The sequence below is a fragment of the Carlito syrichta genome, unplaced genomic scaffold (genome assembly GCF_000164805.1).
Source record: "Carlito syrichta isolate Samal-C Ts95f unplaced genomic scaffold, Tarsius_syrichta-2.0.1 Scaffold305304, whole genome shotgun sequence".
NCBI classification, from domain to species: domain Eukaryota; kingdom Metazoa; phylum Chordata; class Mammalia; order Primates; family Tarsiidae; genus Carlito; species Carlito syrichta.
The window spans coordinates 82923-109711 of NW_007249400.1; the positions used below are offsets into that span (position 1 = coordinate 82923).

Sequence of the window (26789 nt, forward strand, 5' to 3'; positions counted from 1 at the left end):
CTCTCTCTTCCCTCCCTTTCTCCCCCTCTTTCCTCCCTCTCCCCCTCTTCTTTCATCTTCCTTATTACTAGTCTGTCACAGAGTCCTGCCATTTTTACCTCAGGTATATTCCCTTTCCATCCCTCTACTGCTGCTCTATTGAGCATTCAGGCTCTGCACTTACATCAGGCCCCATTTGACTTGTGTATCTCTGGTTTTACTCCCCTCCAGATCATCTGCCAGGTTGCCACTAAAATGACTTTTAGAAAAGTATAAATTTGATTGTTATTCACTTGCTTAAAATATTCTACATTGCCTGCCTCAGAATAAAGTTCAAGGTTTTTGTTTGTTTATTAGAGACAGTCTCTGTTGCTCAGGTTGTAGTGCAGCCACACCATCTTAGCTCACTACAGACTTGAACTCCTGGGCTCAAGCAATCCTCCAGGGTCAGACTGTTGTCTAGGCTGGTCTCGAACTCCTGGGCTCATGCAATCCTCCCACCTGGGCCTCCAAAGTGCTAGGATTACAGGCGTGAGCCACTGCACCTGGCCAAAGTTCATATTCTTTAGCCTAGTAACAATGCCATCTAGGATACAGTTTCCCTTATGTGCCTCATGTCCTACTACTTTTTCCCCTTGCAGCTTTTATCTACTTTCTAAAGTGAGATAGAACAAAGGAGGAAGAGAAAAAGTTTATTAGTTTTTCTTAGAACCATCTCCATTTTAAATCAGAACCAGGGTCCTTCCATTGACACCACTCTCACCCCTGGTATTCTTTATCCCTCTTGTGTGAATTAAGAAATCATTTGTTTCTTGTTGAGCTAAGATATTTTATGAAGCGATCCACCAAGTCTCTGGTGTCACTGCATAATTTTCACTGTTACTAAGAAAATGGAAGGTGTTTATGTTGAGTTATACTCAGGATAATTTTTTTTTCTTGCTAGGCATGTCCTAATGACCAAGAATTTTTTACTTTTTTTGGATCCCACTCTATCCCTTTAAATCTAGAGATGAATGAGGAATAGAAGGCTGTAATCCTCAAATCAGTTAATTTGGAAAATGCCTTCCTGCATGGATTACATACCCTTCACACCTAGACTGTGTTTAATATCCTTCTTAAGCGCTTCAAAAATTGAGTTCTTAGCCGGGCACAGTGGCTCACACCTGTAATGTCAGCACTTTGGGAGGCTAAGGTAGGAGGATTGCTTGAGCCCAAGAGTTTGAGACAAGTCTAGGCAGCATAGCAAGACATCATCCACAAAAAATTTAAAAATTAGCCAGGCATGCTGGTACGTGCCTATAGTACCAGCTACAGGGAAACAGAGGCAGAAGAACCTCTTGAGTCCAGGAAGTCAATCAGCCATCAATCATGCAGTGAGCCATGATTGTTCCATTGCACTCCTGGGTGACAGAGTGAGACTCTGGGTCAAAAATAATAATAATAATATATATATGGAGTTCTTGATGCCATATCTACAGTGAAATACTTTGTAGAACTTTTTGTTATTCAAATATTACAGTTGAGAATCATAACTGAGATCAGTCTTTGTAATGGTCTATCAAAGCCATCAAATCCCTATTTCCTGTGAACTGGTTAGCCATCCAGCTCTGGCATCAGGTATGCTGGTCTGATAAAAACTGTTTTGTCTCTTCTGTGGGTAGTACAGGGAGGTGATTTCTTTAAAATAGTACTTTTTGAAGCTCTATTTTCAACCAAATTGCAATTAGTTTTAAATTGAGGGGCATGGGAAGTTCAAAATTTTTGATATCCTGTAGGTTTTGAGGACGTATCCAAGATTAAAATCCTTTTTTAAAAAGATTTTTTATATTATTAAGTAGATCTTGTTATGAATCAAGATACATTGTATGGCTGTCACTTCAGGGATCTTTTTGCTCCCTGTTCTTTTGTTTTTGTTGGCTAATAATACTTTCCTCATACTTTATGGAAAGCAGTGTGAAACAGTAAGAGAGTGTGGGGTTTGAAGTCCTAAAAGCCTGATTCAGTCTTGGCTTAACCATTTTCTAGCTTTCACCTTTGGCAAGCTTTTTAAACCCTTAGCGTTACCTGTAAAAGGCGGATTGTAACTGTCCTTACCTAATAGTATTGTGAGGATTAAATGAGTTAGTGTATATAAATTACTAAGCACAATATGAAGTGTACATTATGTACTCAAGAAATGGTAGTTATGATTATACCTTCTGCCTTCCCTTCATCCCTTAAATTCTGTGGACAAAAACCAAGTGAGGTAACTTTAGCCATGTCCACCTTTACTAAACTTAAATTAGAAGTTAACATTTCAAAAATCTTTTACTTTCCTTTTTTTTTTCTTTATAAGGGATCAGACATTTTTTAAAAATTAGCTGTTGATACTATAAGTTTCTGGCCCTGAGAATACGAAAACATGTATGTTTCCTAGTGAGGGAGACAGTACGTACAGTCAGCTAACCATGATGCAGTATATCATATAGGTTTACATAATTAATAGCAACAGCAGTAACTAATGTTTAGTAAGTACTTGCTGGGTACCAGGCACTGTGCTGTGTATTGTAATTGCAGTATTTAATCCTCATACCAACCTGTGAAATAGATACTTTTACCATCATTTTATGATTGAGCGAACTAAGGCTTTAAAGAAGTTAGATTATTTGCCCAATATCTTCCAGGTGTTGAGTGCAAAAGTGAGGATTAAAATGCAAGTAATCTGACTCTGTACTTACCTGGATAATAAGGATTCATATCACTAGGTAAGGAAAAAAGTGCATTTGTCTGCATATGTAAGTTAACCCTAAGGAATTTTGTTCCTTGTCACTTACTAGTTTTATGGCACTTAACATCTCTGAACCCCAGTTTTCTAATCTGAAGACGTTGGTTTTGAATTGAGGGTCTGTTTAGTGCTTACTAGTAGCACTAGCAGTTTCACAGTGGATGAAAATTGACGTGTGTAAGGGATATCATCTTGAAATTTCAGATACTGGCAGGATAAATAATTTCCTGTATGTTTTTACACACTTTCAGAAGGCAAAGTGTTCGGCATAAATCACATTATTTATACAAGGCAAAATAAGCCACTCTTATCATTGAGGGGAAGTTTTATGTCTATAGGAAACTTTACCAGCCAACTTGCTAGATTCTAGCCAAAGGCCAACCATGCAAGCAGGCCTTGCTAAAGATGGCAATTTCAGTCATGTTCACTCTTTTCTGCACACTACTTTTCTTTGTGTTTTATGCTATGAAGTCCTACATAAAAGAAACTAACCTTTGCTTTCTTTTTATTACAGAAGGAAAGCAATTTTCACTTCATGTTGAGGGAGACTAGAGTGAGGGACAAAAGATAACTTCCAAAGTACCCTAAATTTCAGGAGCAAGAACATGAAGAGTGGCATACATTTGAGTTGATAAGCAGTTTTTGAGAATGATGGGAAACAACAATCAGAAAAATAAGCACTTAATATCAACCCCTTTTTCCAGATGGTTCTTTGTACTATAGCAGAGATACTGTTTACTTTGAATGGTCTAATGTTTTTTAAGCATACAAAATGGATGATGTTCCTAGCTGTTCAAAAGCCAAATTATAACCTTTCTTGTAATTATATAATTCGCTGGAAATGTTTCTGTTCCATTTACTATAGATTGCCTCTAGGTACCAGGCAGGGAAGTTAGAGCTGAGGCTATTTCAGCACATTCTGTAAGGGCTGCTTCTGCATTTTATCCCCCAAAATTGATAGGAAATTATCCTCTGAATTATAAAAAGAACTTTGTGTGATGTACTGCAGGCAGTGAGGTGTGGCTAGGTCTCTGAGAATATTATTTTTCTTTTTTTGAATGATTGTAATTTTTAAATGACTATTATGACTTTATTTCACAAATAATTCAAATTCTACTGTGGGTTTGCTGCTACAGTTCTTCCTTTTGCTGCTTTTATCAAAATGGGATTTACTTGATGGTATAAATGAGCTCTTTGGCTCTAATTTCTTCTTGGTTCAATTTGTGTCTTTCAAATTAGATGTCATGTTTGATTTGTAGTCTTTGAGAATATTGCAACATGCTGCCATAAGAAATTCTCTTGAAGAAAAATCTTGTTTTTATAAGGCACCAACAGGAAAAAACTTGATTGACTTTTAATCACATTAAGTATGACTGTTTTTAGTTCATGTTTTTTCTCCCAGTGAACTTCGCAAAACAGTTTTTGGTATAATAGTGTAGAATCAGTAAGGCAAAAAAAAAGTTGTTATATTTCTGTGAACCTTTAATATCTTTTCAAGCTGGGTGTAGTGACTCACACCTGTGATCCCAGCACTTTGTTAGGCCACAGCAGGAAGACTGCTTGATCCCAGGAGTTCAAGACCACCCTGGGCAACATAGCAAGGTCTCATCTCTATAGAATGTCAAAAAAATTAGCCATACATGATGGCATATACCTGTAACCTCAGCTACTCAAGAGGCTAAGGAGGGAGGGGTCATCAGATCATGCCACTGCACTCTCGTCTGAGTGAGAATGAGACACTCCAAAATAAAATCTTCTCAGTTATTTTTTTAATCCATTTCATTATATTTGTTTATTTTGGAGACGAGATCTTGCTATGTTGTCCGGGTTGGACTTAAACTCCTCCTGCCTCAGCTGCCCAAGTAGCTGGGTCTATAGGCACATATCACCATCATCTCTTTATTTCTTATATACATTATCTTTGGACTTGTGAACATTCAGAAAAATAAATATAATGTACTCTGTTTTTCAGTAAAATAATTTATTCTAAATCCAACTGAATTTTGAATTGTCTGCTGGTTTGTAATTTTTATGAAATACAATATTTGTTCACGCTATCTAAAAAATTAAATGTTGGAGCCAGGCATGGTGGCTGATGCCTGTAATTCCAGCACTTTGGGAGGCTGAGGCAGATGGATTGCTTGAGGCCAGGAGTTTGAGACCAGCCTGGGTAATATAGTGAGACCATATCTCTACAAAAATTTAAAAATAAATTTAAAAATTAAGAGTTGACCATTATGATCTATAAAAGGCAGGTTTATCAGATTATTTGTAGCACTCTGTTCCACTTAAACTACATTCATTTAATCACTTGCACTTGAGAAAAAGTTTACTGTGAGATACATTCACATGGTTGAACATTTTTAAAGGCACACATTGAGGGGTCTCACTCCTACCCATGTTGCTTTATCATTACATGATTCTGGATGTACCATAGTTTGTTTAACCAGTCCCTTATAAATGACTACCTGGGATGCCTTCAGGTTTTGTTTGTTTGTTTTTACTGTTGCAAGCAATGCTACAGTGAGTACCCTTGTGTATTATTTCATGTGCATGCAGTTATAGAAAAATTCCCAAAAGTGGGAAGTTGAATTCAGGGTACTAAATTAACATTTGTAGATTTTGTTACATTTTGAACTTCTATCAGTGTTGTGTGAGAGAATCACTTGCCTCAATAGCAGTGTTTGGAAAATTTATTAAACCTCTATAGGTAAGGAAAACTGAAGCAGAGTTTGTTCGCCTAACTGATTATGGGACTTTGTCTGGGACTTGGTTTGTAATTGAAAATGTAGCATTTGTACCAACAGACTATACTGAATTTACTGTCTTTTTAAACTCAAGACATGCTGGTAAAATATAAAAATTGTTAGCTGACAAAGATGTATTAAAGGATACCGTCCACTTTTTTGCTAGTGTCTATAAATTCATGTATCTATATTTTTTTTGCGTTTTGTGGTCACAGAATGAACAGGTGAACAAAAAGAGTTCTTTTCTGTGTTCACATTTGGGTAAAATGAGGGTGGGATGTGTGAGTTCAGTCTCTGCAGCCCACAGAAGTGTTCTGGTTCTGGACTTGGAGATTTTATGTTGACTTCTGCATGAAGACTGGCATTACATGAGTACCACCTGATTCTAGTGACCTGGTCTCCATGAACCTCATTTATAATTGTTTTGTCTTTTAGTATCTCCAACATCAGAAGACAGAGTAAATGTTATGTATACTTGAGAATTTTCTTAAGTAGTTCGTTTTACTTTCAGTAAGATGCCAGGTTTTTTATTACACCACTCTTTTATTTGTTTTACAGTGGAAAATAGATGATAAACCTGTAAAAATTGACAAGTGGGATGGATCAGCTGTGAAAAACTCTCTGGATGATTCTGCCAAAAAGGTACTTTCTTGAGGAAGCATCTGTTAGGATGTATAGCTGATGGTCCCTCTCCTGGAGGATCTTTTTCTTCTGTAACTTGGAGTGACCTTAGTTTTCACTGTTAGAAATTGAGCCAGCTGGGTGCAGTGGCTCACGCCTGTAATTGCATCATGTTGGGAGGCTGAGGTAAGAGGATTGCCTGAACCCAGGAGTTCAAGACTAGCCTGGGCAACATGGCAATACCTCATCTCTATAATAAATCAAAAAACTAACTCGCTGTGGTGGCATGTTCCCATGGTCCCAGCTACTTGGAAGGATCACCTGAGGCCAGATGGTCAAGGCTACTATAGCCGTGATTGTGCCACTGCACTCCAACTGGGCAACAGTGAGACTGACTCAAAAACGAAAAAGAAATTAAACCAGAAAGATGTTTCTAACATTCTCACAGAATAAGTAGGGGAAAATAATATCAAACTATAAATTCTAGGTATCTCAAAAACCTGGTAATTTATTGTTTTTGAGATTAATTAACCTAAAGCACAGAAAACTGAGGGAAGATACACGTTACTTTATTCATTATTAGTCATCTCTCCATTTGTAAAAGGAAAAGAAAATTTTAGCTATGAGAAAAAATGAACAGTTTTTAAAATTTGTTATAATCTGGAAATTTTTTTTTAAAAGCAGGTACTAGGAGGATTTCTATTAGCTTGATTCTTTGTTCTTTTCACCAGGTACTTCTGGAAAAATATAAGTATGTGGAGAATTTTGGTCTAATTGACGGTCGCCTCACCATCTGTACGATCTCCTGTTTCTTTGCCATAGTGGCTTTGATCTGGGATTATATGCATCCCTTTCCAGAGTCAAAACCCGTTTTAGCTTTGTGTGTTATATCATATCCTTTATTTATGCACAAGTTTGTTTCTAGTCACTATTTTAAAAAAATCTACTGATACTCCTCCCTGCTTTCGGCAAAATAGAACAAAACAAACTTTCATATTAGGGTCCACTAATGTTAGAATTCAACATTTTGAGCTGTATTTGTAAATTTATATACTGACTGACATTGTTATTTTAGGTTTAATATGGTTATTTTATTTGGAATTTATTTTAGTTGTTAATATTGAGGATATTGTCCTAATATGAGCACTTAATAGCAAAACACACAGTAATTAGTGAGACCCAGCTTTTCTCATTTCTAGCCCAGAACTCTTTCCATTATTAGACCAGGCTGCTTCAGGCCACTGTTTCCAGGATGTTAGGAAAGGATCAAATTTTGGAGATTCAAATCTGGACTAGGAGATACTGAGCAAGGGGTATAGATGTACCTTGTATTAGAGTGGAATTAAGAACTTATTTTGGAGCTAGAGAACCAAGGTGGAGTTTGAGATCCAAGGTGTTTGATCTTGTGCCAGTAAGAACTTAATTTTTTTTAAACTGTTTGAATGCTTCTCATGTATAAATATAGTAAATACACACTCAGAATTACCATAAATATTAAATGAGAGATTTTATATTGTATTTGATATGAGATAGTTTCCTCTCCCCTCTACTTTTTATGATAAATGTGGAATATGATTGTTGCCTACCCCGTTTAATTATTCAAGAAGTTGAATACAAAGAACTTTTATTATGCTATTGCTATTATTATATATTGGTTGTTTAAAACAAATTATTTTAATGGGCAGTTTACTGTTTTTAATGTTGCCACTAGCTGGAATATTTTTAAAATTTCAGAAGCAGTTAGCAAATCTGTAATAAAGCAGGTCCTGGTCAAAAATGGTATTATCCAAATTGGTTCCAAATCATAGTCCCCAGAAGTGGCACCAAGTGATCCGTGACTCCTTGCAGTAATCATCTTCATCCCAGTATGAGTTTTTGACATTAAGGTAGTTCAAAAGAATAATATACCATAGATTCTGGAGAGTTCCCAGGGGAATGCCAAAGAGGTTTGAAAATGACAGGAACATTATTAGAAATATATGGCCTCCCAAGAGAACTACCTTGATAGTACTTAATTTGGTTATATTTGCTTAATAAAACAAGAGCTTCTTATTTTTATAATTATGTCAATTTTGTTTATAATAATAGTGACTACCATTATAAAGTCTTCTGTATCCTAGATGGAAGAGAGACATATATATCTCTATACCACATGATAATTCTAAATAGTCAGTATTATGCCCATTTAAGAGGTGAGAATACTAAGACTTGAGGAAGAAAGTAATTTGTCTTGATGATGCTGGTTAAAGGCCAGAATTCATATCAATAATTGCCTTGCTCCAAAGTCTATACACTTTGCTCTGTACTTTCCTGTCTCCGGATCATAAAATTTAAGTGAAACATTGTACACAAAGCTCTTATGCCAGTTTCTGGCACACTGTAAGTAATTAATACTGTCAAAAACTAAATATAATAATAAATCTATAAATATATAGGAAGTAATTTTTCTTACAGTAAAATGGGTCACTTTTCTGATGACCTTTGAAATCAGTAGAACATGGTCAAGTCCGCTGTGATCATTAGTTGTGTTTTGTATTAAAAAATAATCATCGGCTAGGCTCAGTGACTCAACCTGTAATCCCAGCATTTTGGGAGGCCGAGGTGAGCAAATTGCCTGAGCCCACGGGTTCGAGACCAGCCTGGGCAACCTGGTGAGACCTCTCTACAATAAATAAAAAATTAGCTGGGCGTAGTAGGGGCGCCTGTAGTTCCAGCTACTTGGGAGGCTGAGGCGGAAAGATCACCAGAGCCCAGCAATTCGATGCTGGGGCAGCTGTGAGTGTGCTACTGCACTCCAGTCTGAGCAACAGAGTGAGACTCCACATCCAAAAAAAATTAGCATCATTATAACAAAATTTTAACAAGCTAGATACCTTCTTGTACATATTGTCCCTGAACATAAAGATGAAAACTGGTTTATGCTCTGTACCTTTTTCTTTCTTTCTTTTTTGAGATGTTTGGAGAATTAACCGAAGAGAACTTGCTTATTTTGGTACATAAAGATAAGGATGAAAATGAAATAGCTAAATTTTCATTGTTTTTGCAGGAAGCCAAAACTGAGTAAATTCCTTAGGACTGTGATTATGAAAGTTTTCATAGCTCTTGCTTGTCAATATTTGTTACTTCTCTTTTGTTTGTATGTGTGTTTTCTCCTTAACTTTATTTGAACCTATTTTGTGATGATGGGGATTTTGACCATTTATACCTCATATAAGGAGAAGAGCATCTTTCTTGTGGCCCACAGAAAAGATCCTACAGGAATGGACCCTGATGATGTTTGGCAGTTGTCCTCCAGTCTTAAAAGGTATGACCATCCTCACAGATTCTTCAAAGCCAAAGGCCTGAGGCCAATTGTCTTTGAAGAAACCCCATTATCATTCTGTGTCTTCTTTATTCCAGCTGCACTCCATGAATGCAGTCAATAATCTCTTGAGCAGTGCACTGGGCAACTCACAAAAAGCATAATCCAGAGCCTTCTGACCAGTAGCGGATATAACTGTGTAGCTGACACACAAGTGCTTTGTAATTACCCAGAACTGACTTCACATTCCAGCTCAGTTTCTATCTAGCTTTGTAACTTGTGGTAAATTATGTAAATTTTCTGAGCTTTAGTGGGGTCAAAAATGACTCCTAGAGTCGTTGGAAAGGTAAAATATACCAGTTATAATAATAGCAAGTGTTTATTGAGCATTTACCCTAGATAGGGTGTTGTGCTAAATGTGTTATCTCATTTACACCTAAGAATACCCATTTTATAGATAAGAATACAGGCCCGAAAGGTTAAATTCTTCTAGGGTCATACAACTCAAAAGTGGTAGAACAGGATTCCAGCCCAAATTTGAGCCCAGATTTCATGTTTATTTCCTATCCTAAAAATATGTGGTGTACTTCCTAGTGCATAGTAGACCCCCAGATTGTAAGTACAATTATTCATAACGAAGGTAAGTGTAGCATTAATGCCGTACAACTTCTCATCGCCATCTTGTGGATATGCCTGTGAGGACGGGAGCAGGCCTTCAATCTAATGTTGCAGCTAAGTTCTTGCTTATTGCCTGGCAGGACCACTAGCTGCTCTTTGGCCTCAGCCATCATAAATCTGCATCTTCCACCAGGCCACTGAAGCAGAGGTACAGAATTCTAAAACCTAGCAACATTTTTATTTCATTATTTTCATTCTGGCTTTTAAAATTTTTTTAACTTTATTGAGATATAATTCACTTACCATACAATTCACTCATTTAAGTGTATAGTTCAGTGGTTTCCAGTGTATTTACAGATATTTACAACCATTACCACAGTCAATTTTAGAACATTTTTATTGCCTCAAAGAGAAACTCTACCCTTTTGTGTCCTCCCATTTCTCCTGACCCTAAGCAACCACTAATCTGCTTTCTCTGTATATAGACTTCCCTTTTATGGGCATTTCATATGAATGAAATCATACGATATGTGATCTCTTATAACTAGCTTCTTTGAATTAGTGTGATTTTTTTCTTTTTTTTGAGTTGGAGTCTCCCTCTGTTGTCCAGACTGGAGTGCAGTGGCCACTCCCGGCCACTACAGCCTCGACCTGCTGGGGCTCCAGCGATCCTTCCGCCTCAGCCTTCCAAGTAACTGGAATTACAGGCGTGCACTACCACGCCAAGCTAATTTTTTGATTTATTGTAGAGATGAGGTTTCACCAAGTTGCCCAGGCGAGTCTCAGACCCACGGGCTCAGGCTAGTGTGATGTTTTCAAGGTTCATCTATGTTGTTGTGTGATCAGTACAATGCTCATACTTCCCCTCCACCAACAATATCGCAGTTGGTAAAAATCAGCAGGGAATATGGAAAAACCAGAACCCTCACACACTGCTAATGGGACTGTAAAATGGTACAGACACTTTGGGAAACAGTCTGGCAATTACTCAAACAATTAAAGAGAGTTATCACATGAAGTAGTAATTCTTCTCCTATGTTTATTACCCTAGTATTGTCACTCCCCTCCTTTTCCTCCATGTCTTCTCCCTTCCCCACCTTGGAGAGTAACTTAGTAGTTTAATAGTACCTGATTCTGATGTCTCATTCCATAGCTGCCAGGTCACATGGAAATTGCAGTGAAAGATTTCAGACTACCAGTTGCCGTGTACAAATTTACCACAAGCTACATGACTCCTTTGTATAAAAAGTCTTCCATTCTAGCCTGACATGGTATAGTGGCTCATGCCTATAATCCCAGCACTTTCGATGGCTGAGGTGGGAGGATTGCTTGAGGCCAAGGAGTTCAAGACTAGCCTGGGCAACATAGCAAGATTCTATCTCTAAAAAAATTTATTTTTATTATCATTATTTGAGTCAGGGTCTCACTCTGTCACCCAGGATGGAGTGCAGTGGAAATGTATCACAGTTTGCTGCAACCCCAACCTTCTGGGCTCAGGTTATCCTTCCACAGCAGCTGGGAGTACAGGCATTGCACTACCACACTCAACTTATTTTTCTATTTTTTATAGAGATGAGGTCTCACCGTGTTGCCTAGGCTGGTCTCAAACTCCTAGGCTTAAGCAATCCCTCTGCCTCCTAAAGAGTTGGGATTGCAGGCGTGTGCCACCACACCCAGCCTTCTGCAAAAAAAATTTTCTTAATTAGGCAGACATGGTTGCACACGCCTGTAATTTTGGCTGTTCAGGAAAACTGTGACAAGAGGATCATTTGAGCCCAGAAGTTCAAGGTTAATAGTGAGCTATGATCACGCCACTGTACTCCAGCCTGGGTGACAGAGCAAGAATCTTATCTCTAAAAATAAAAAAGTCTTTGATCCTGTGGCTGCCCAATACATTCCGTATATAGTCTAAACTCATTCAGTATATGAAGCCTTATAACATTCATCCTACTGTGACATCTCCAGCTTTCTTCCATGCCCCTCCCAAAACACATATTCTTACTCTAGCAGTTTTGTGGAATTTGCAGGTTGGTAAGCTATCAGGTTTCCCAGTAACCCTATTTATTCTTTCTTTTTTTTGCCATGTGTAGAAAGACAAATTCCTGTTCTGTTAAACATATTCTCTCTAGCTTGCTGTAACCTGGCTAATTCCTCCTACTTGTCATCTCCACTAAGATGCTCTCCCTGACATACCTTAGTCTAGATTAGGTATGTGTAGGTATTCTTAAAACCATTTTATGCTTGCCTCTGTTACCCCTGGTCACAGACATATAATTATTTACTTGTCTGTGTCTCCTCTTAGGCCACTTCCTCTTTCAAAGAGGAAACTACTTTGCCATTCACTATACACTAGATGCCCAAGCAGGGACTGTCTCATTTACTCCTGGGTCCCTAGACATAGCCTTGGGGCTTGCATAGCTTAGGTGTGTAGAAAGCTTTGTTATGTGAATGATTGGAGCCTACCTGAGCTGTGCTGCAGCTTTGGCCTCTTAACTAGTCTCTGCCTGTCATAGTCAGCCATCCACAAAATCCCCCATAACCTAGCCTTTTCTCTAGACATTCTCTTTTCTTTCTTGCTATAAGTAAAATCTGACCACCCCTAAGGTTTCCCCTGCAGACTACAAGTAGTAGCCAATGTTTCTCTCAAAGCCATCATTACCCTAGTACTACAGATGGAGGTAGGTCTCTCCTTTGCTCCACTTTGCTGCTTACAGTTTATCCTCCTTCCTAAAACTCACAGTATGAATGTATTTTATCACATTTTGCCACTTCTGTTTCTCGTCATTGCAGGTGAACACAGACCCACTCTTTTGAAGATAGCTCCTGGCTCATTGGCACACTCTCTAATATATTGCTTTCATAAGTCTTGATGATTGCCGTATCCACATAGATGATGATTCTAGTGCCTTGCCTCTCAGTTTTACTTCCTTCCTCCAATTACCTTGTCTTGTATCATGTCTTTTTTTTTTTTTTGAGTTGGAGTCTCACTCTGTCGCCCAGACTAGAGTGCAGTGGCCACTTCCGGCCACCACAGCTTTGACCTGCCGGGCTCCAGCGATCCTTCCGCCTCAGCCTTCCGAGTAGCCGGAATTACAGGCATGCACTACCACGCCCGGCTAATTTTTTGATTTATTGTGGAGACGAGGTCTCGCTGCCCCTGGCTTCTATCATGTCTCAAACACTTATTTCCATGGACATGCTATTACTAACAAGTTGTCTTCATTAATTTCTGTTTTTAAGTATCCCACTCTCTGACCATTGCTTCCTGTTTTCTAATTTATCCCCTTCTAGCTCTCTCATCCCAACAGTTCTTCAGCCCCAGTGGCATCTATATTCCATTGAGCCTACCACCTTTTCACTTTCCATCTTCGTTATTTCATTATTTCACTTCCTCTTTACCTGGCTTAGATTCCAGGGCATTTCTGTAGTTGTTACTCTCTTTCTGTCCTGAAGGATCTTTTATGTCTTCTCCTCTGGCCTCAAACCTCCTATGGCTCCTTTTCAATCTTTACTCTCAGTTTTTGTTTGTCATTGAGAAGATAGAAGCCATCAGAAGTCTCCCATCACAACTCATCTACGCACAGTACTCATCATGCTCTGTCCTCTTTCCAAGTCCTGTTGAAAACTTTCCTTCCCTTGGTCCACTGGATTCTATCCCTTCTCATTTACTTGCTGTTTCCCTCTCTCCTGGATCATTCCTTCTGACATACAGGCATATCGTAATTTCTCCCCACTAAAAAAAGCTATTTTCTTTCCCCATACACTTCACAGTCTTTTCATTGCTCTTCTCCCTGTTTCTCTTATCACTTGGATCTGTGCTTCACTTCTCCTTCCTGCTCTTGCTTGACTGTCAGCAGCACTTTCTTTCTTACTTTCTCCTTACTTTCTCCTTGTAATGTTTTTTTTTTAAACTAGGCTTCTAGGATACCATATTTTTCTAATTTACTTTTACCTTAATGTGTGTCCCTCAGTCTCCTTGTGATCCTTCATCTCCCATTTATCTAAACCTGAGATATTACCAGGGCTTGTTTCTGGAACTGTTTCTCTATATTCACTTGTTAGATGAAATCTTACATAGACTTTCAGTTCTATGTGGCAAAGATCTCTAAATCTGTATTTTTGTTCTAGACCTCTTTGAACTCCAGATGTATCCCAGCTTTTTACTTGATACCCATTGGATTCCAGTAGGCATCTCAAAGTTAACATGTCTAAAACCTAACTCTTCTGTCCCTTATCCAAACCTGCTCTTCCCCCATGTTTCCCCTTCTCAACAGATCATAATACCATTCTTAGAGAACTCTAAAATCATTTTGACTCCTCTCTCTCAGTCCTTTCTCTAGTCTGTCAACAAATCCTGTTAGCTCTATCCTCTAGATATAGTGTCTGACCATTTGCCATCTTCACTGCTGCCATTCTTTCTCACTTAGGTTACTATAGTAATGTTCTAGTAGACCACTGTAGCTGCTCTCCCTCCCCATGATCTATTCCCAGTACAGCAAGCAAAGTGATCCTTTTGAAGTGTAAGTCACATCCGCTCAGTTCTTTGCTCAAAACTCTCACTGAGAGAAAAAAACTAAATTCTAAGGATGTCTTAGAAGTTCATACATATCTATTCTGTACATTCCATATGCATATGCAGACATGCTCCTCATCTTCTCTGGCTCTTGTTCTTTTCCATTTCATTCTGTTCACATTGGCCCACTTTTTATTCTTCAAATGTTCCAGGCATGTTCTTGCCTCAGGGCCTTTGCACTTGCTGCTCTCTCTGCCTAGAATATTCTATTTCCAGATAGCTTTTCTCACCTTCTGTAAGGTTCTGCTCAAACATCTGCTTAGTGAAGTGTTTCCTGTATTCAAAAGTACATCTTATTTTTTTATACTGTCTGTTCTCTCACACACACTAAAAGGAAAGTTCCAAAAGGCACACACTTGTATTGTGTTCACTGCTGTATATTCTTAGCATCTAAAACGCCTGGCACATGTAGGTGGAACTCAGTGAATATTGGAATTAATGAATGTTTCCAAAATACATCAGACTGGGGGCATGGTGGCTCACACCTGTAATCTCAGCACTTTGGGAGGCCAAGGCAGAAGGGTCACTTGAGGCCAAGAGTTTGAGACCGACCTGGGCAACATTTCAAGACCCTTTCTCTACAATTTTTTTTTTTGAGTCAGGGTCTTACCCTGCCCCGCACACTTTTAATGCAGTGACAACAATCACAACTCACTGCAGTTTTGACCTCCTGGGCTCAGGTGTCCCTCTGTCTCAACCTCAAAAGTAGCTGGGACTATAAGCATGTACTACCACACTCAGCTAATTTTTTGACTTCTTGTGGAGATGAGGCCTCACTATATTGCATAGGCTGGTCTTGAACTCCTAGGCTTAAGCAGTCCTCCCACCTGCACCTCTCAAAGTGCTAGGATGACAGGTATAAGCCACTGCACCCAGCCTCTCTACAAAAATTCTAAAAATTGGCCGGGCATGGTGGCATGTACCTGTAGTCCCAGTTACATAGAAGGCTGAGGCAGGAGGATCACTTGAGCCTAGGGGTCAGAGCTGCAGTGAGCTAATATGTACCAGTGCACTGGTGGCCTGGGTGACAGAGCAATTCCCTGACTCAAAAATAAAATTCATAAAGTCATCACCCATCAAATCACATTTTGCTACCAAAGCCATGTAACTGTCAATAAAACCGGATCCAGAAGTCCACAAATTACTGTGATGTAAATGAGCAGCAGTTGGTCAAAAGGCTTGAGAAAACCTTTTGAGATGTTGAAAATAGTTCAGTAACTTTCACTGCTAGCTACCCAAGTTGGAAGATATTGTTTAGACCAACAATTTATTGAGGAGCTATGATACTTGTTTTGTTTTGTTTTGTTTTGTGCTAATTAATGGTAGAAGCCATGTTAACCATGGCAGTAATGCCAAAAGTAAGTGGAAGTTTTTCCTACTTTAAACATGGAGAAATAGAGGCTCAAGAAATTGCTTCACCTAAAAGATAATACTAGTTTGACAATCCAGAGACTGTCCTCATAAATGGAAATAGAAACAAGGAAGGAGAGGATGTCAGCTTACCAGAAATTAGTGCCATTAAGCCCACTTGAGTAGGTGGAAATAGTAACGGCCTTCAGGGTACCTTAAAATATAGTATAGCTAAGGAATTTCTGGAGTTCATGTAGTAAAGCAATTGGCATCCTTGAACTGGGATCAGAGTAGAACCTGAGATAAATTGATTACAGAATGCAAGGACTAGGCAGCCTGGAATTGAGGAGCATCCTTGAAAGCAAGGGCTCTTCATTTATTCATCATGTAAGTAGATAGATAATTGTATTTATAGCATAGGAGCCTATTATTAGATCTGGCATATAATAGGTAGTCAATATTTGAGTTGAATATTGACTGATGGTACTGTGGAAGACAAAGGAGACACGCCTGACACAGATTGGGAGGGTTTGGGAAGGCTTTCCCAGAAGAGTATATGCCCAAGTATAGTGTTAGCAATTGGAACTAGTGAGATGAGATAGGAGAGGAGAGACTACTAGGAAGACCCCTGTAGCATGGCAACTACAAAGTCCAGAGGTGAGAGAAGTTGGTCCGTATAGCATAACAGTCTACCACAAGGTAAAGGAGGTACACACTGATTAAATCAGGGAAGATGTATCAACACTTAGGAATCAGAGCTAGTATCTTGAAGGCAGTTGGGGCCCTGGGTTGTTTGCTTGTTTGATAAAGGATATGTGTGTTTCTTGTATCACCAGTGCCCAACTTATTTCTGTTCTTTGGAAACACGTGATGCTGTATTATTACCAGTTGAATCTCTGTTTGTTTTTTTATCTGTTATCTTTGTCCCCATGCTTAGGTTTGATGACAAATATACCTTGAAGCTGACCTACATCAGTGGGAGAACAAAGCAGCAGCGGGAAGCTGAGTTCACCAAGTCCATTGCTAAGTTTTTTGACCACAGTGGGACACTGGTCATGGATGCATACGAGCCTGAAATCTCCAGGCTCCATGACAGTCTTGCCACAGAAAGAAAAATAAAATAACCATTTCTAAAAGCAGCCCTCATTCTGCCGGATCATGCTGAATTATCGAGTGGGTGGGGGGAAGAAACAGAGAACTTAAAATGAGTAAAGTAAGAAATGTTTAAAATGTCCTAGTTTTGTCCTGAAATTTTAGTCTATTCTGGAAAATAGGATTTTCTAGCACAGATATGAGAAGTTGTAGCTCTGATTGTAGCTGTAGCCTCCCTGGTCTGCTGATTGCATTGTTTTCATTTGCTTTTCTAGAAAAGCATTTTTGCTAAAAGCTGTACATTTTTCCTTTGTACCTAGCAGTACTTTATACCATGTAGCTTTGTGCCATGCAGCATTTGAAGACTCGATTTTTAAAGATTGTTAACCTGTTGTTAACTGTGTTAATTCCTATTTCAACAACTGTTTTCCTAAAGAATTCAGGATACAACTTCTTGTGTATGATACCTTTCCTTCACGCACCATTTGTGTGGTGTGTATATATCTGACTTGAGGAGAATTTAAAAAAAAAACACAGCTTTTAAATTTGATTAAAACAGACCTTCTGCCTGTTACATTTTGTGCTCTTAACCAATTAAAGAAGCCAGTGGCATTTTTAGTTTTATATTGTCTGTTTTCCACTAGTATATTCCTGTTGATTTGTTTGCCCTTTATTAACTGCCATTTTCTAAAGTTTTTTTCAATAAAAGGAAAGAAGATGTGAATAAATGGAGTCATAGTATTGATGGAAGGAACAGAGCAGCAAATGTTAATGTTTTACTACTATAGGTTCCTTTCATTTTTTAGGCTGTTCTACTTCTCAGAGGCCCCTGAGAACCTGTAGCTGAGGAACTCTTAGCTTTCCTGTGATAACAATAGTAACTCTCTTTGTGCCAGGAGTGTTTCAAGTACTTTACATATATTAACTTAGTAATGTTCACAACAGTCCTAAGAAGTACTACTATTATCTCCATTTTACAGATGAGGAAAATGAGACACAAAAATTGAATAATTGTCACATAGCTAGTGATAAAACTGGGACTTAGACCACTTACACCTGGGTAGTCTGAGACAGAACAGCAGCATCTTCAGTGTTTTCCCACGGTGGTCAGAGAAGACCTGGGTGCTTGCCTAGGTGTTTTGGGCTTTAGGAATATTGTCCCTCCAGCTTTGCAAAAGTGTAGTTCCAGCTGAGCCTGTACCCAACGCTACACAGCTTGTAAGAAATTACTTTCCCTCATTTCCTGTTTGACTTGGAAATGTTGCCCTATCTGGCACCACACAGTGGGAAAACAGGAAGTTGAAGCCTTGAATTCTGTACTCTTAGTCCTGTAAGATTTGGGTGAGTCACAGAATTCTCTGGGCTTCTAGTTTCCTCTTTTTTTTTTTTTTAATGTGCTACTTAAAGCTTTTGAAAATGTATAGTCATCTTTTGGGGGTGGGGATTGGGGTCTCACTCTGTTGCCCCGGCTGGAGTGCAGTGACACACTCACAGCCACCACAGCCTCGACTTGCTGAGCTCAGGCACTCCCTCCACCTCAGCCTTCCAAGTAGCTAGAACTACAAGGTGTGTGCTACCATGCCCAACTAACTTTTTGGTTTATTGTAGAGATGAGGTTCACCTAGTTGGCCAGGCTGGTCTTGAACCCCTGGGCTCAGTCAGTCCTCTTGCCTTCACCTCCTAAAGCGCTGGGATTACAGGTGTAATCCTCTGCACTTGGCCTCATATCATATTTTTATAATGGAAGAGTTACAGTTGTCTCAGTACCTGCAGGGGACTGGTGTAAGAAGCCCTGCAGATACCAAAATCTGAGGATACTCGGGTCCCTCAAATAAAATGGTGTGTATTTGCATGTAATCTACACACATCCTCGCGTATACTTTTAGTCATCTCTAGATTACTTATAATGCCTAGTACAATGTAAATACTACATAAATAGTTGTTATCTATATTGGTTTTTTATTTGTATTTTTTTATTGTATTTTTTTCTCAAATATTTTCAACCCACAGTTGGTTAAATCTGCAGATACAGAAAGCCAACTGTATTGCTAGACACAGGGGCTTCAAGGTTTGAAGATGTAGACATAAATAACCTTCTTTGTGATGACCCTTGGGGTTCCTTCATACCGGGTGTACCTTTTTCTTTACATATGCATACAAATATGTATCTTCACGTATGTTTTGGGGTTTTTGCTAACAAAAATTATGTTAATATATGTAAACTTAATATTTCTTACATATTTTACCTGTCAGTTTATATTAGTTAAACTTTTTTTTTTTTGGAGGCAGGGTCTTGCTGTGTTCACCAAGCTGGAGTGCAGTGATAAGATCACAGTTTGCCACAGCCTTTACCTCCTGGGCTCAAGTAATCCTCCTTGCCTTGTTCTCACGAGATGCTGGGATTACAGGTGTGAGCCAGCATGCCCAGCTTGTTCCCCTATCATTAGGTAATATATTTTTTCCCAATTTTTAAAAAAACTATCTCAGGAGGTAGTGTGATTGGGGGCAAGGGGAAAATAGGTTCTCAAATGAGAGATAAGACCTGGTTGTCACCAGCTTGATTCTAATTTGTGACCTTGGGCAAATCCCATTTCTTCTCTAGGGTGAAGTATTTTAACTTGTTGAAGAAGTTTTAGAGGATGTGCCTCTTGGGATTATAAAGATTTCTTACCCCCAGAAACACCTATACATAAAATATTCTTTATTATTATGAAGAATGTGAGTGCTGTAATCTCCAAAATCTGCCCATAAACCCTACTTTGAGACTTCTTAGATTGCACGAATCTCTTAATGTTTTTCCCTGACTCCAGAAACCAGCTGAAACAGTTTAGAGCCAAGTGCAGTGGCTCACGCCTATAATCCCCGCACTTTGGGAGGCTGAGGTGAGAGGATTGCCTGAGCCCACAGGTTTGAGACCAGCTTGGGCAACTTGGCGAGACCTCATCTCTACAACAACAACCAAAAAAAGAAGCCTGTCATGGCGGGGTGTGCTTGTAGTTCCAGCTACTTGGAAGGCTGAGGCAGAAGGATCACCTTAGCCCAGCAAGTCAAGGCTGCGATGACCGTGAGCATGCCACTGCACTCCAGCCTGGGTGACAGAGTGAGACTCCAACTCAAAAAAAAAAAAAAGTTTAGATTTTGAAGAAGTGGATTATACCAGCCAAGCCACGTGTTGCAATTGGTCACCCCACCTTTGCACTTGTGGCATTTGAGGATAGTTTTCCATCACGTTGACAAAAAAAAAAAAAACACTGCAGGCTCAAGCCTTAGCATGGTCACACTGTGAGGCTGCTGAGCATCTCTGGCCAGCATCAACCGAGTGCCCATTCCAACCCATTTTGAATACTGCTGGGCTGCTCTTCATCCTCTGTATTGCATATGCAACACCCTTCCAGGAAAGCATGTCACCCATCACATTAGCCTCCAGATACTCAGTTCCTCACATCTGCCTCAAATGGACTTAAGCCTTCCAAATCACTGGGGACCACTGAGGAGAGTGGGGAAAGATCACTAATGTTTTTCATCATTTGCAAATTTCGTGTATTTAATGTTGGTAACGCTTTTGTATGTTTTCAGGAACAATCTGTCTGCTTCAGACCAACCTTAGGGAGTAGAGGAAGATCCAAGTCCCTTTGCATACATACAAGTTGTCTTTTTCTCTGGGCCCAAGTGCTTCTTCAGTTTAGAGCCCCTTCTCTCACTAACTACCTTATCTCCACCCTGGCTAGCCCTGCCCTGGTCTCCCTGATGAAAATCATCAGGGAAAACTTACTATCACATCAATTTAGATGTTTACAGAATACATTCTGTCCCCACTGACAGGATGTATTCTTTTGTTATTAAATAGAATATTCCTAACAACCCAGCCTGAAAGCCCATATACTCAGAAGACCCCTCTGATATCTGCACTACCTTAAGAATCGACCAGGATTCTTAACTCTTTTTTGTGCTATGTATCTTGTACTATGTATGCTTTATATTCTGGTGTTGTCTATAACCCTCTTCTCAGAAAAAAATGTCTTAAATACACAAATGTGTTACTGCCTGAGGAACCGGAGAGGTGGCTGCAGGCTCTGAGTACAGGGAAACAGGTTCGAAGATGGTTGTTTAAAAGGTGCCATAGTTGCTTCCTCTCCTCTGCACAAGAGGACATCCTCACTAAGCTGGCAGCCAGCCTCAGCTCTGCCCACTTTAACTGCTGGTGCTGAAACTCTTCCTAGATAGGTAGTAGGTTCCTCCTCCTTTCAGATAATGGTTACAGAAATGTGCTACATGAGCATGAAAGGTGAGAAATTCCCTGCTGGTAGGGGCAGAAACCGGGCGAATTGTTAGAACTTGACTGATTTGTTTGGGAGAAGAAGGATTTGGGAGATATGATGCTGGTTAAGGAAGAATGGCAACTATTGGGCCATCCTACAGCCAGCTCTGTCCTTCAGCCTATCATGTCAGCCTTGGACCCAGGCAGACACAACAGGTCTCAGAATTTTTGGCAGTGGATCTTGGCTGCTGTGAAACACTGTCAGAGAAATTTTCCTATGACAAACTCTTCCAAGACACCATTGATGAGGATTGAGTAGTATTCAGGCTCTTAATTCCCAGGGTTTGGTTTATAATGCTGTTGAAGGCGACCCACTGGTGAAGGAGAAACTTGGGAGAGGCAGTCTGCCATGAGCCCTGTGTGTCCCTGCATGGTCTTCATATGAATGCAAGACCCCAAGCACTATTCCTATGCCATTTCTCAGTGTTCTGTTGGCAGTAAGCTACCTTGAGATGAGCAAGTTAGCCTATTACTCATTATAAATGTGTTGAATCCCCCAGGCTCAGGGTCTACTTGTGTAGACCTACCCCATGGCACTTTTGGGAGTGGGGGCTGTGGAGAACTGTTGCAACCATGTTCATGTTGCTTGTTATACCATAAGTAATACAGTTCCTTGTCTCTTGACCCACAAGACGCTTGTCTTCTGCCAATGTCCATGAAAGAATTGCAGGCTAACTTGTTGGCTTGCAAGTAGCACACAATTCTAGACCCTTCATAGATCTGAAACTTAGTAACAAGGATGGGATCCTGACAGACATAGTTTTCTAGAGAAAAGGAACAAAGAGCTTTCATGTGCTGGTTTAGGGGATATGAGAACTTCCCTGGGATCTGGTAGCAAAAGCTACCAAGTGAAGGAAAGAGTAAGAGTTCACCGTTGTCCTACCTGTTAATATTTTAAGGCTAAGCAGCAAGAGGTAGAATTGAAACATGCTCTCCATATAGTACTTAAGGTGATGTTCAGTCTCTGGGCAGGAGGCCCATTGCTCCAGCTGAAAGGCAGTATGACCATGACTGATGAGTGAAGCATTTCCCAAAGTTGAATGAAGTAAATGGTCTTGCTGACTGACAAATAGACACTCTCCCTCTCTGTACCCCCAATCCCTCTCTACTGACTCGGGGGGAAAAAACTGTGTAGTGGTCTTCAGGGAGGGAAGGACTTCCCCTTTTATAGTTCTGTTGACCATACGTGTCCAAGTCACCGTCCTACTCAGTCCCACACATAGAGGTGGTCAGAAATGCCGGAGACTGGAGCAGATTAACAGTGGCATGCAGGAGAGGGAAAAAAAAGTTGCAGGGGAGCCCTTGAGCCCCAGGGGTGCTTGTCAGAGCCAACAGGCTATGAGGGAAGAGGCAACACCGATCCTGGAGCAAGAAGTCAAAGGAGAAAAAGGCCTTCCCAATGGTACCCTGCAGGTTAGCCTCTTCCAAATGCATACACCTCTTGCCCATGTCCCCACCTCTTGCCCATGTCCTCTTCCAAATACATGCACCTCTTGCCCATGTTCTGACTGAGGAGATAGCATAACTTCTTGGCTGTGACCTCCAACATACCTATCTTAAACTGCTTGGTTTGGGTTCCCATATGGGAGAAAAAGCACCTGGATTACACTGGTAGGTTTTGGGCAAAGTTTGCATAGGAAAGGAATTTTTTTTTTTCCTTGAGTCAGGGTCTCACTCGGTTGCCTAGGCTGAAGTGCAGTGGCACAATCATGGCTCACCACAGCCTCAATCTCCTGGGCTCAGGTGATCCTTTTGCCTTAGCCTCCTGAGTAGCTAGGACTACAAGCATGTGCCACCTTGCCTGGCTAATTTTTTGATTTTTTTGTATAGACGAGATCACACTATGTTACTTAGGCTGGGCTTGAACTCCTGGGCTCAAGCAATCTGCCTGTCTTGGCCTCCCAAAGTACTAGGATTACAGGCATGAGCCACCACGCCCAGCATAAAAGGGTAGAGCCTCTAAACATTTGATATACTGCTGTCATGTCTCTCATGTCAGTGTGTTATTGACATCATTTATACATTTAATTGAACTGGGAAAGTCTACCATTCAGGGACTATTCCATGTAGAGACGTGTAGTCTAACATAGAATCACAAGAGGAAAAAAAGTCAGATTGAAAACTTGGCTACTCTTGAAGTAGTATGGCCATTTCAAATTCTAGCAGGGCCACATATGCTTTGCAGTCTCCAAGTACATCCTTTTGAAAAGGTGGATAGCTCTTAGGCTGCTACAAAGCTCTTATGGAAACATCTGACCCATGGAAGCCTTGTAATTCTGGCCTAACATCCACATTTTGGGCCAGGTTAATGCAAACTTCACAACAAACAAAAAAGGTCCCAACAGGCTTCCCTTGACAAATAAAAATGGTGTGTTGAAGGATTTAGCCACCCTAGCCATTTTAGTTTTACTTGAAAATGTGATGGCTGCTCCTTTAGAGGAAATTTATTTCCCTCTCTGCCATCTGAAGTACGGTCATGGCCTCAATGGGACCCCTGATTTACAGAGACCAAATACCTGGACCTGATTTACTGATGGTCCAGCTAAAGTTTAAAGTTGTTGGTGTCCAGTGACAATTCTGGAAGACTGTGCTAGAAGCCTATCAGCACAGTGGGTTGAATTAAAAACTGTTACACTTGCCTTAGTATTCCTAGGGAGCAGACATGTGACCTTTTTATTGACTCTGGGCTGTTGCCAGTGGCCTAGTTTTCTGGTCTACCACTTGGAAGACTAAATAAAGAGTGTCAGACTAAAGACCCTCTTCTTGGATCCACACACTGGAAATGAATTACAACTTTTAATTAAACTAACTAGGTTATTCATGTAGGTGCCCACACTGAGGCCTCATTCACTGATGATACCAATTGGAATCAAGATACTAGTGGAACCTTTACCACTCAGATTGCCACTATTGCTACCTGGATATGTTCATCATGACAGGTATGGCAATACATCCACATTACAGCCTAGACACAAAGTAGAGAGCTCTGTGTTTCTCAGGCAGAGACTACCCCTGCATGCCAGGCTTCTGACTCCTGTCAAAAGATTCATTTGTTTAGCTTGAATGAGGTCACATAGCACAGGGCATGGCCTCTGCCCACTCCTGTCAGACTGGTTACATCATACCTTTGGTTCCTTCTTGGGGTTATCAATAGTGCCTTACCACTGTTGGAACTTGTTCAGGTTTCAGTGTTGCTGTTCAGTCTGATTAGTCAATTCTGGTCACATCATTTTGGCCTTGAAACTAATATGTCACATGTTTGGTTTTCTTGACCATTTGAGAATGGTGTACTTTTTATTATAAAAACCTCTCAACCATAGGCTGGTAATCAAGGTATTTGATGGCCCTTGCAGTCTTCCTTTCATCCACAGGTATCTACTATTGTTGATTGTCAGAACAGCCTCCTAAAAAGGATGGGCTCAAAAGATTTGACTGTACTTTCTTGCCTCATCCTGGCCTATATACCTTAGTAAAGGAATTTGGTCACTGAATGTGGCTGTCCCCAGAAAACAATCACTTCCTCTTGGCTGCTTACTGAGTAATGGTCAGAAAGAGAGTGGTTGAGGAGGAGGACAAAGTTATATAGATTTATTTTTAAAATTTGGTACTTTGCCCTAACTATTGCCAGGCGTGATGTGTTTTCTTTCCTCAAACAGCAACCCCAGACTGCAGGTGGCAGTCCAGTCAAAAGGACACCCGGAGTATTCGCATTTAGTTCTGGTTCAGCCACCTGGATTCTCTTGTTGGGTTGCCACCATCATAGATCATAATGATGGGAGTCACCCCTGGAACCTTCCTCTTGAAGGAAAATGGCCTGGTGCAACTCTCTCAAACTGTTGCAAAACCCCTTCAAACTTAACTAACTGCTTTGTCTTAGTCCACTTTCTGTTGCTTATAACAATACCTGGAACTGAGCCATTTTAAAGAAAAAAAATTTATTTTTTTCAGTTATGGAGGCTGAGAAGCCCAAGGTCCAGGGATTACATCTGGTCAGGGCCTTTTTGCTGGTGGGGACTCTGCAGTCACAAGGCAGTGCAGGGCATTACGTGATGGGGGCCCAAGCATGCTATCTCAGGTCTCTCTTCCTCTTATAAAGTCACTGGTCCCATTCCCATGATAACTCATTAATCCTTTAACCAGTTAACCCATGAATGAATTAATCCATTTATCCAATCACCTCTTAAAGTCCTCACCTCCCAACACTGCCACTTTGGGAATTACATTTCAACATGAGTTTTGGAGGGACAAATATTCATTGCATGCAGGGTTTGTCATTCACCGCCAGTTGACTTATCACAATTTAATAGTCATTCTTTTTAAAGTCACTGAGGAGTCTATCAGAAACATCAGGTGTGCTTCCAGCACCTGCGCTTCTTACACAAAGCATTTGTCACAAGCTGCAGGTGTCTCTTGAATATCCATTTTTGTTTGTGGCTGTGGCTCAGTCATCCTATGGGATGGACAAATGCCACATGGCTGGTGGTGTGGACAGGGGTAGGTTAGACTAAGTGCCTCTCAGGCAGTCTTTCCAAGAACAAGACCAGTTCAACTATTCTAAGTGAACTGGGAACTCTAAGACCTACCAGGAGGCCACGTTGGGGACACTGTCAACCTAGGTCCCTTGAATGATGTAGGTCCAACAATTGTAAACATCACTTTCTTTCCAGGGGCATTATGTATGCCCCTTGGAGTACACTTGTGTGGAAGCCAGGCATTAACTTGCCTTCCTTTTTGAAAACATGGTGCCTTATACTTTAGGGAGAATCATAAGCAACCTTGAAGTAGATCCTGGAGCCCTCAGACCACTGCAGAGATTGATCTACAATGAAGTTACCCTTGGTTACATGGGGGAACTTCCTGGAGGGTTAGCTAACTCACTTATGCATGCTCTCTGGTGTTTATCACTATCTTGAGAGTCACCCTATTAGAAATGTTGACATGAAATTTGTTCCTGACTGTAACTGCAGTCATCAATGACATCACCTCAACCCTGGAAGGCATTTAGGTCAACCTCAATTCACTGGCCAGGGTGGTAATGGGTGATAGAATCGCTCTTGATTTCCTCATTGTGGACCTAAGTGGAGTCTGTGCAATCATGAATACATCCTAGTGTGCCTGGATTAATGCCTCAGACTGAGTACAAGGTTGACGGAAAAACTTGAGAATGCCACCTAGTTTTCTAAGGGGACTCTGATGGTTTATGGTTGCTGATTTTTTTTTTCCCATCTGGTTGGATCCAGGCCTTTGGATATGGTTGAAGTTAATAGTCAATACTGATTGGTCTCATCCTGTTACTTAGACCTCTATTGATAGTATCTTTAATTAAATGCTAAGAGACTGGGCATAGTGGCTCATGCCTGCAATCACAGCACTTTGGGAGGCCAAGGCAGGATTGCTAGAGCCCAGGAGTTCGAGACCAGACTAGG

At 40.3% G+C, this 26789-nt stretch overlaps 1 protein-coding gene across 1 annotated transcript in view; it reads left to right on the forward strand.

The window, feature by feature from the left end:
- The window catches only part of SPCS2 (signal peptidase complex subunit 2), a 28445-nt gene extending 10676 nt beyond the window's left edge, over positions 1-17769 (forward strand). Inside the window, exons 2-5 of the mRNA XM_008061517.1 lie at positions 6049-6132; positions 6843-7003; positions 9281-9415; positions 16891-17769. Of these exons, the coding sequence (XP_008059708.1) occupies positions 6049-6132; positions 6843-7003; positions 9281-9415; positions 16891-17077 (567 nt within the window). The 3' untranslated portion in view covers positions 17078-17769. The remainder of the gene's footprint in view (positions 1-6048; positions 6133-6842; positions 7004-9280; positions 9416-16890) is intronic.
- The last annotated feature ends 9020 nt before the right edge of the window (positions 17770-26789 follow it).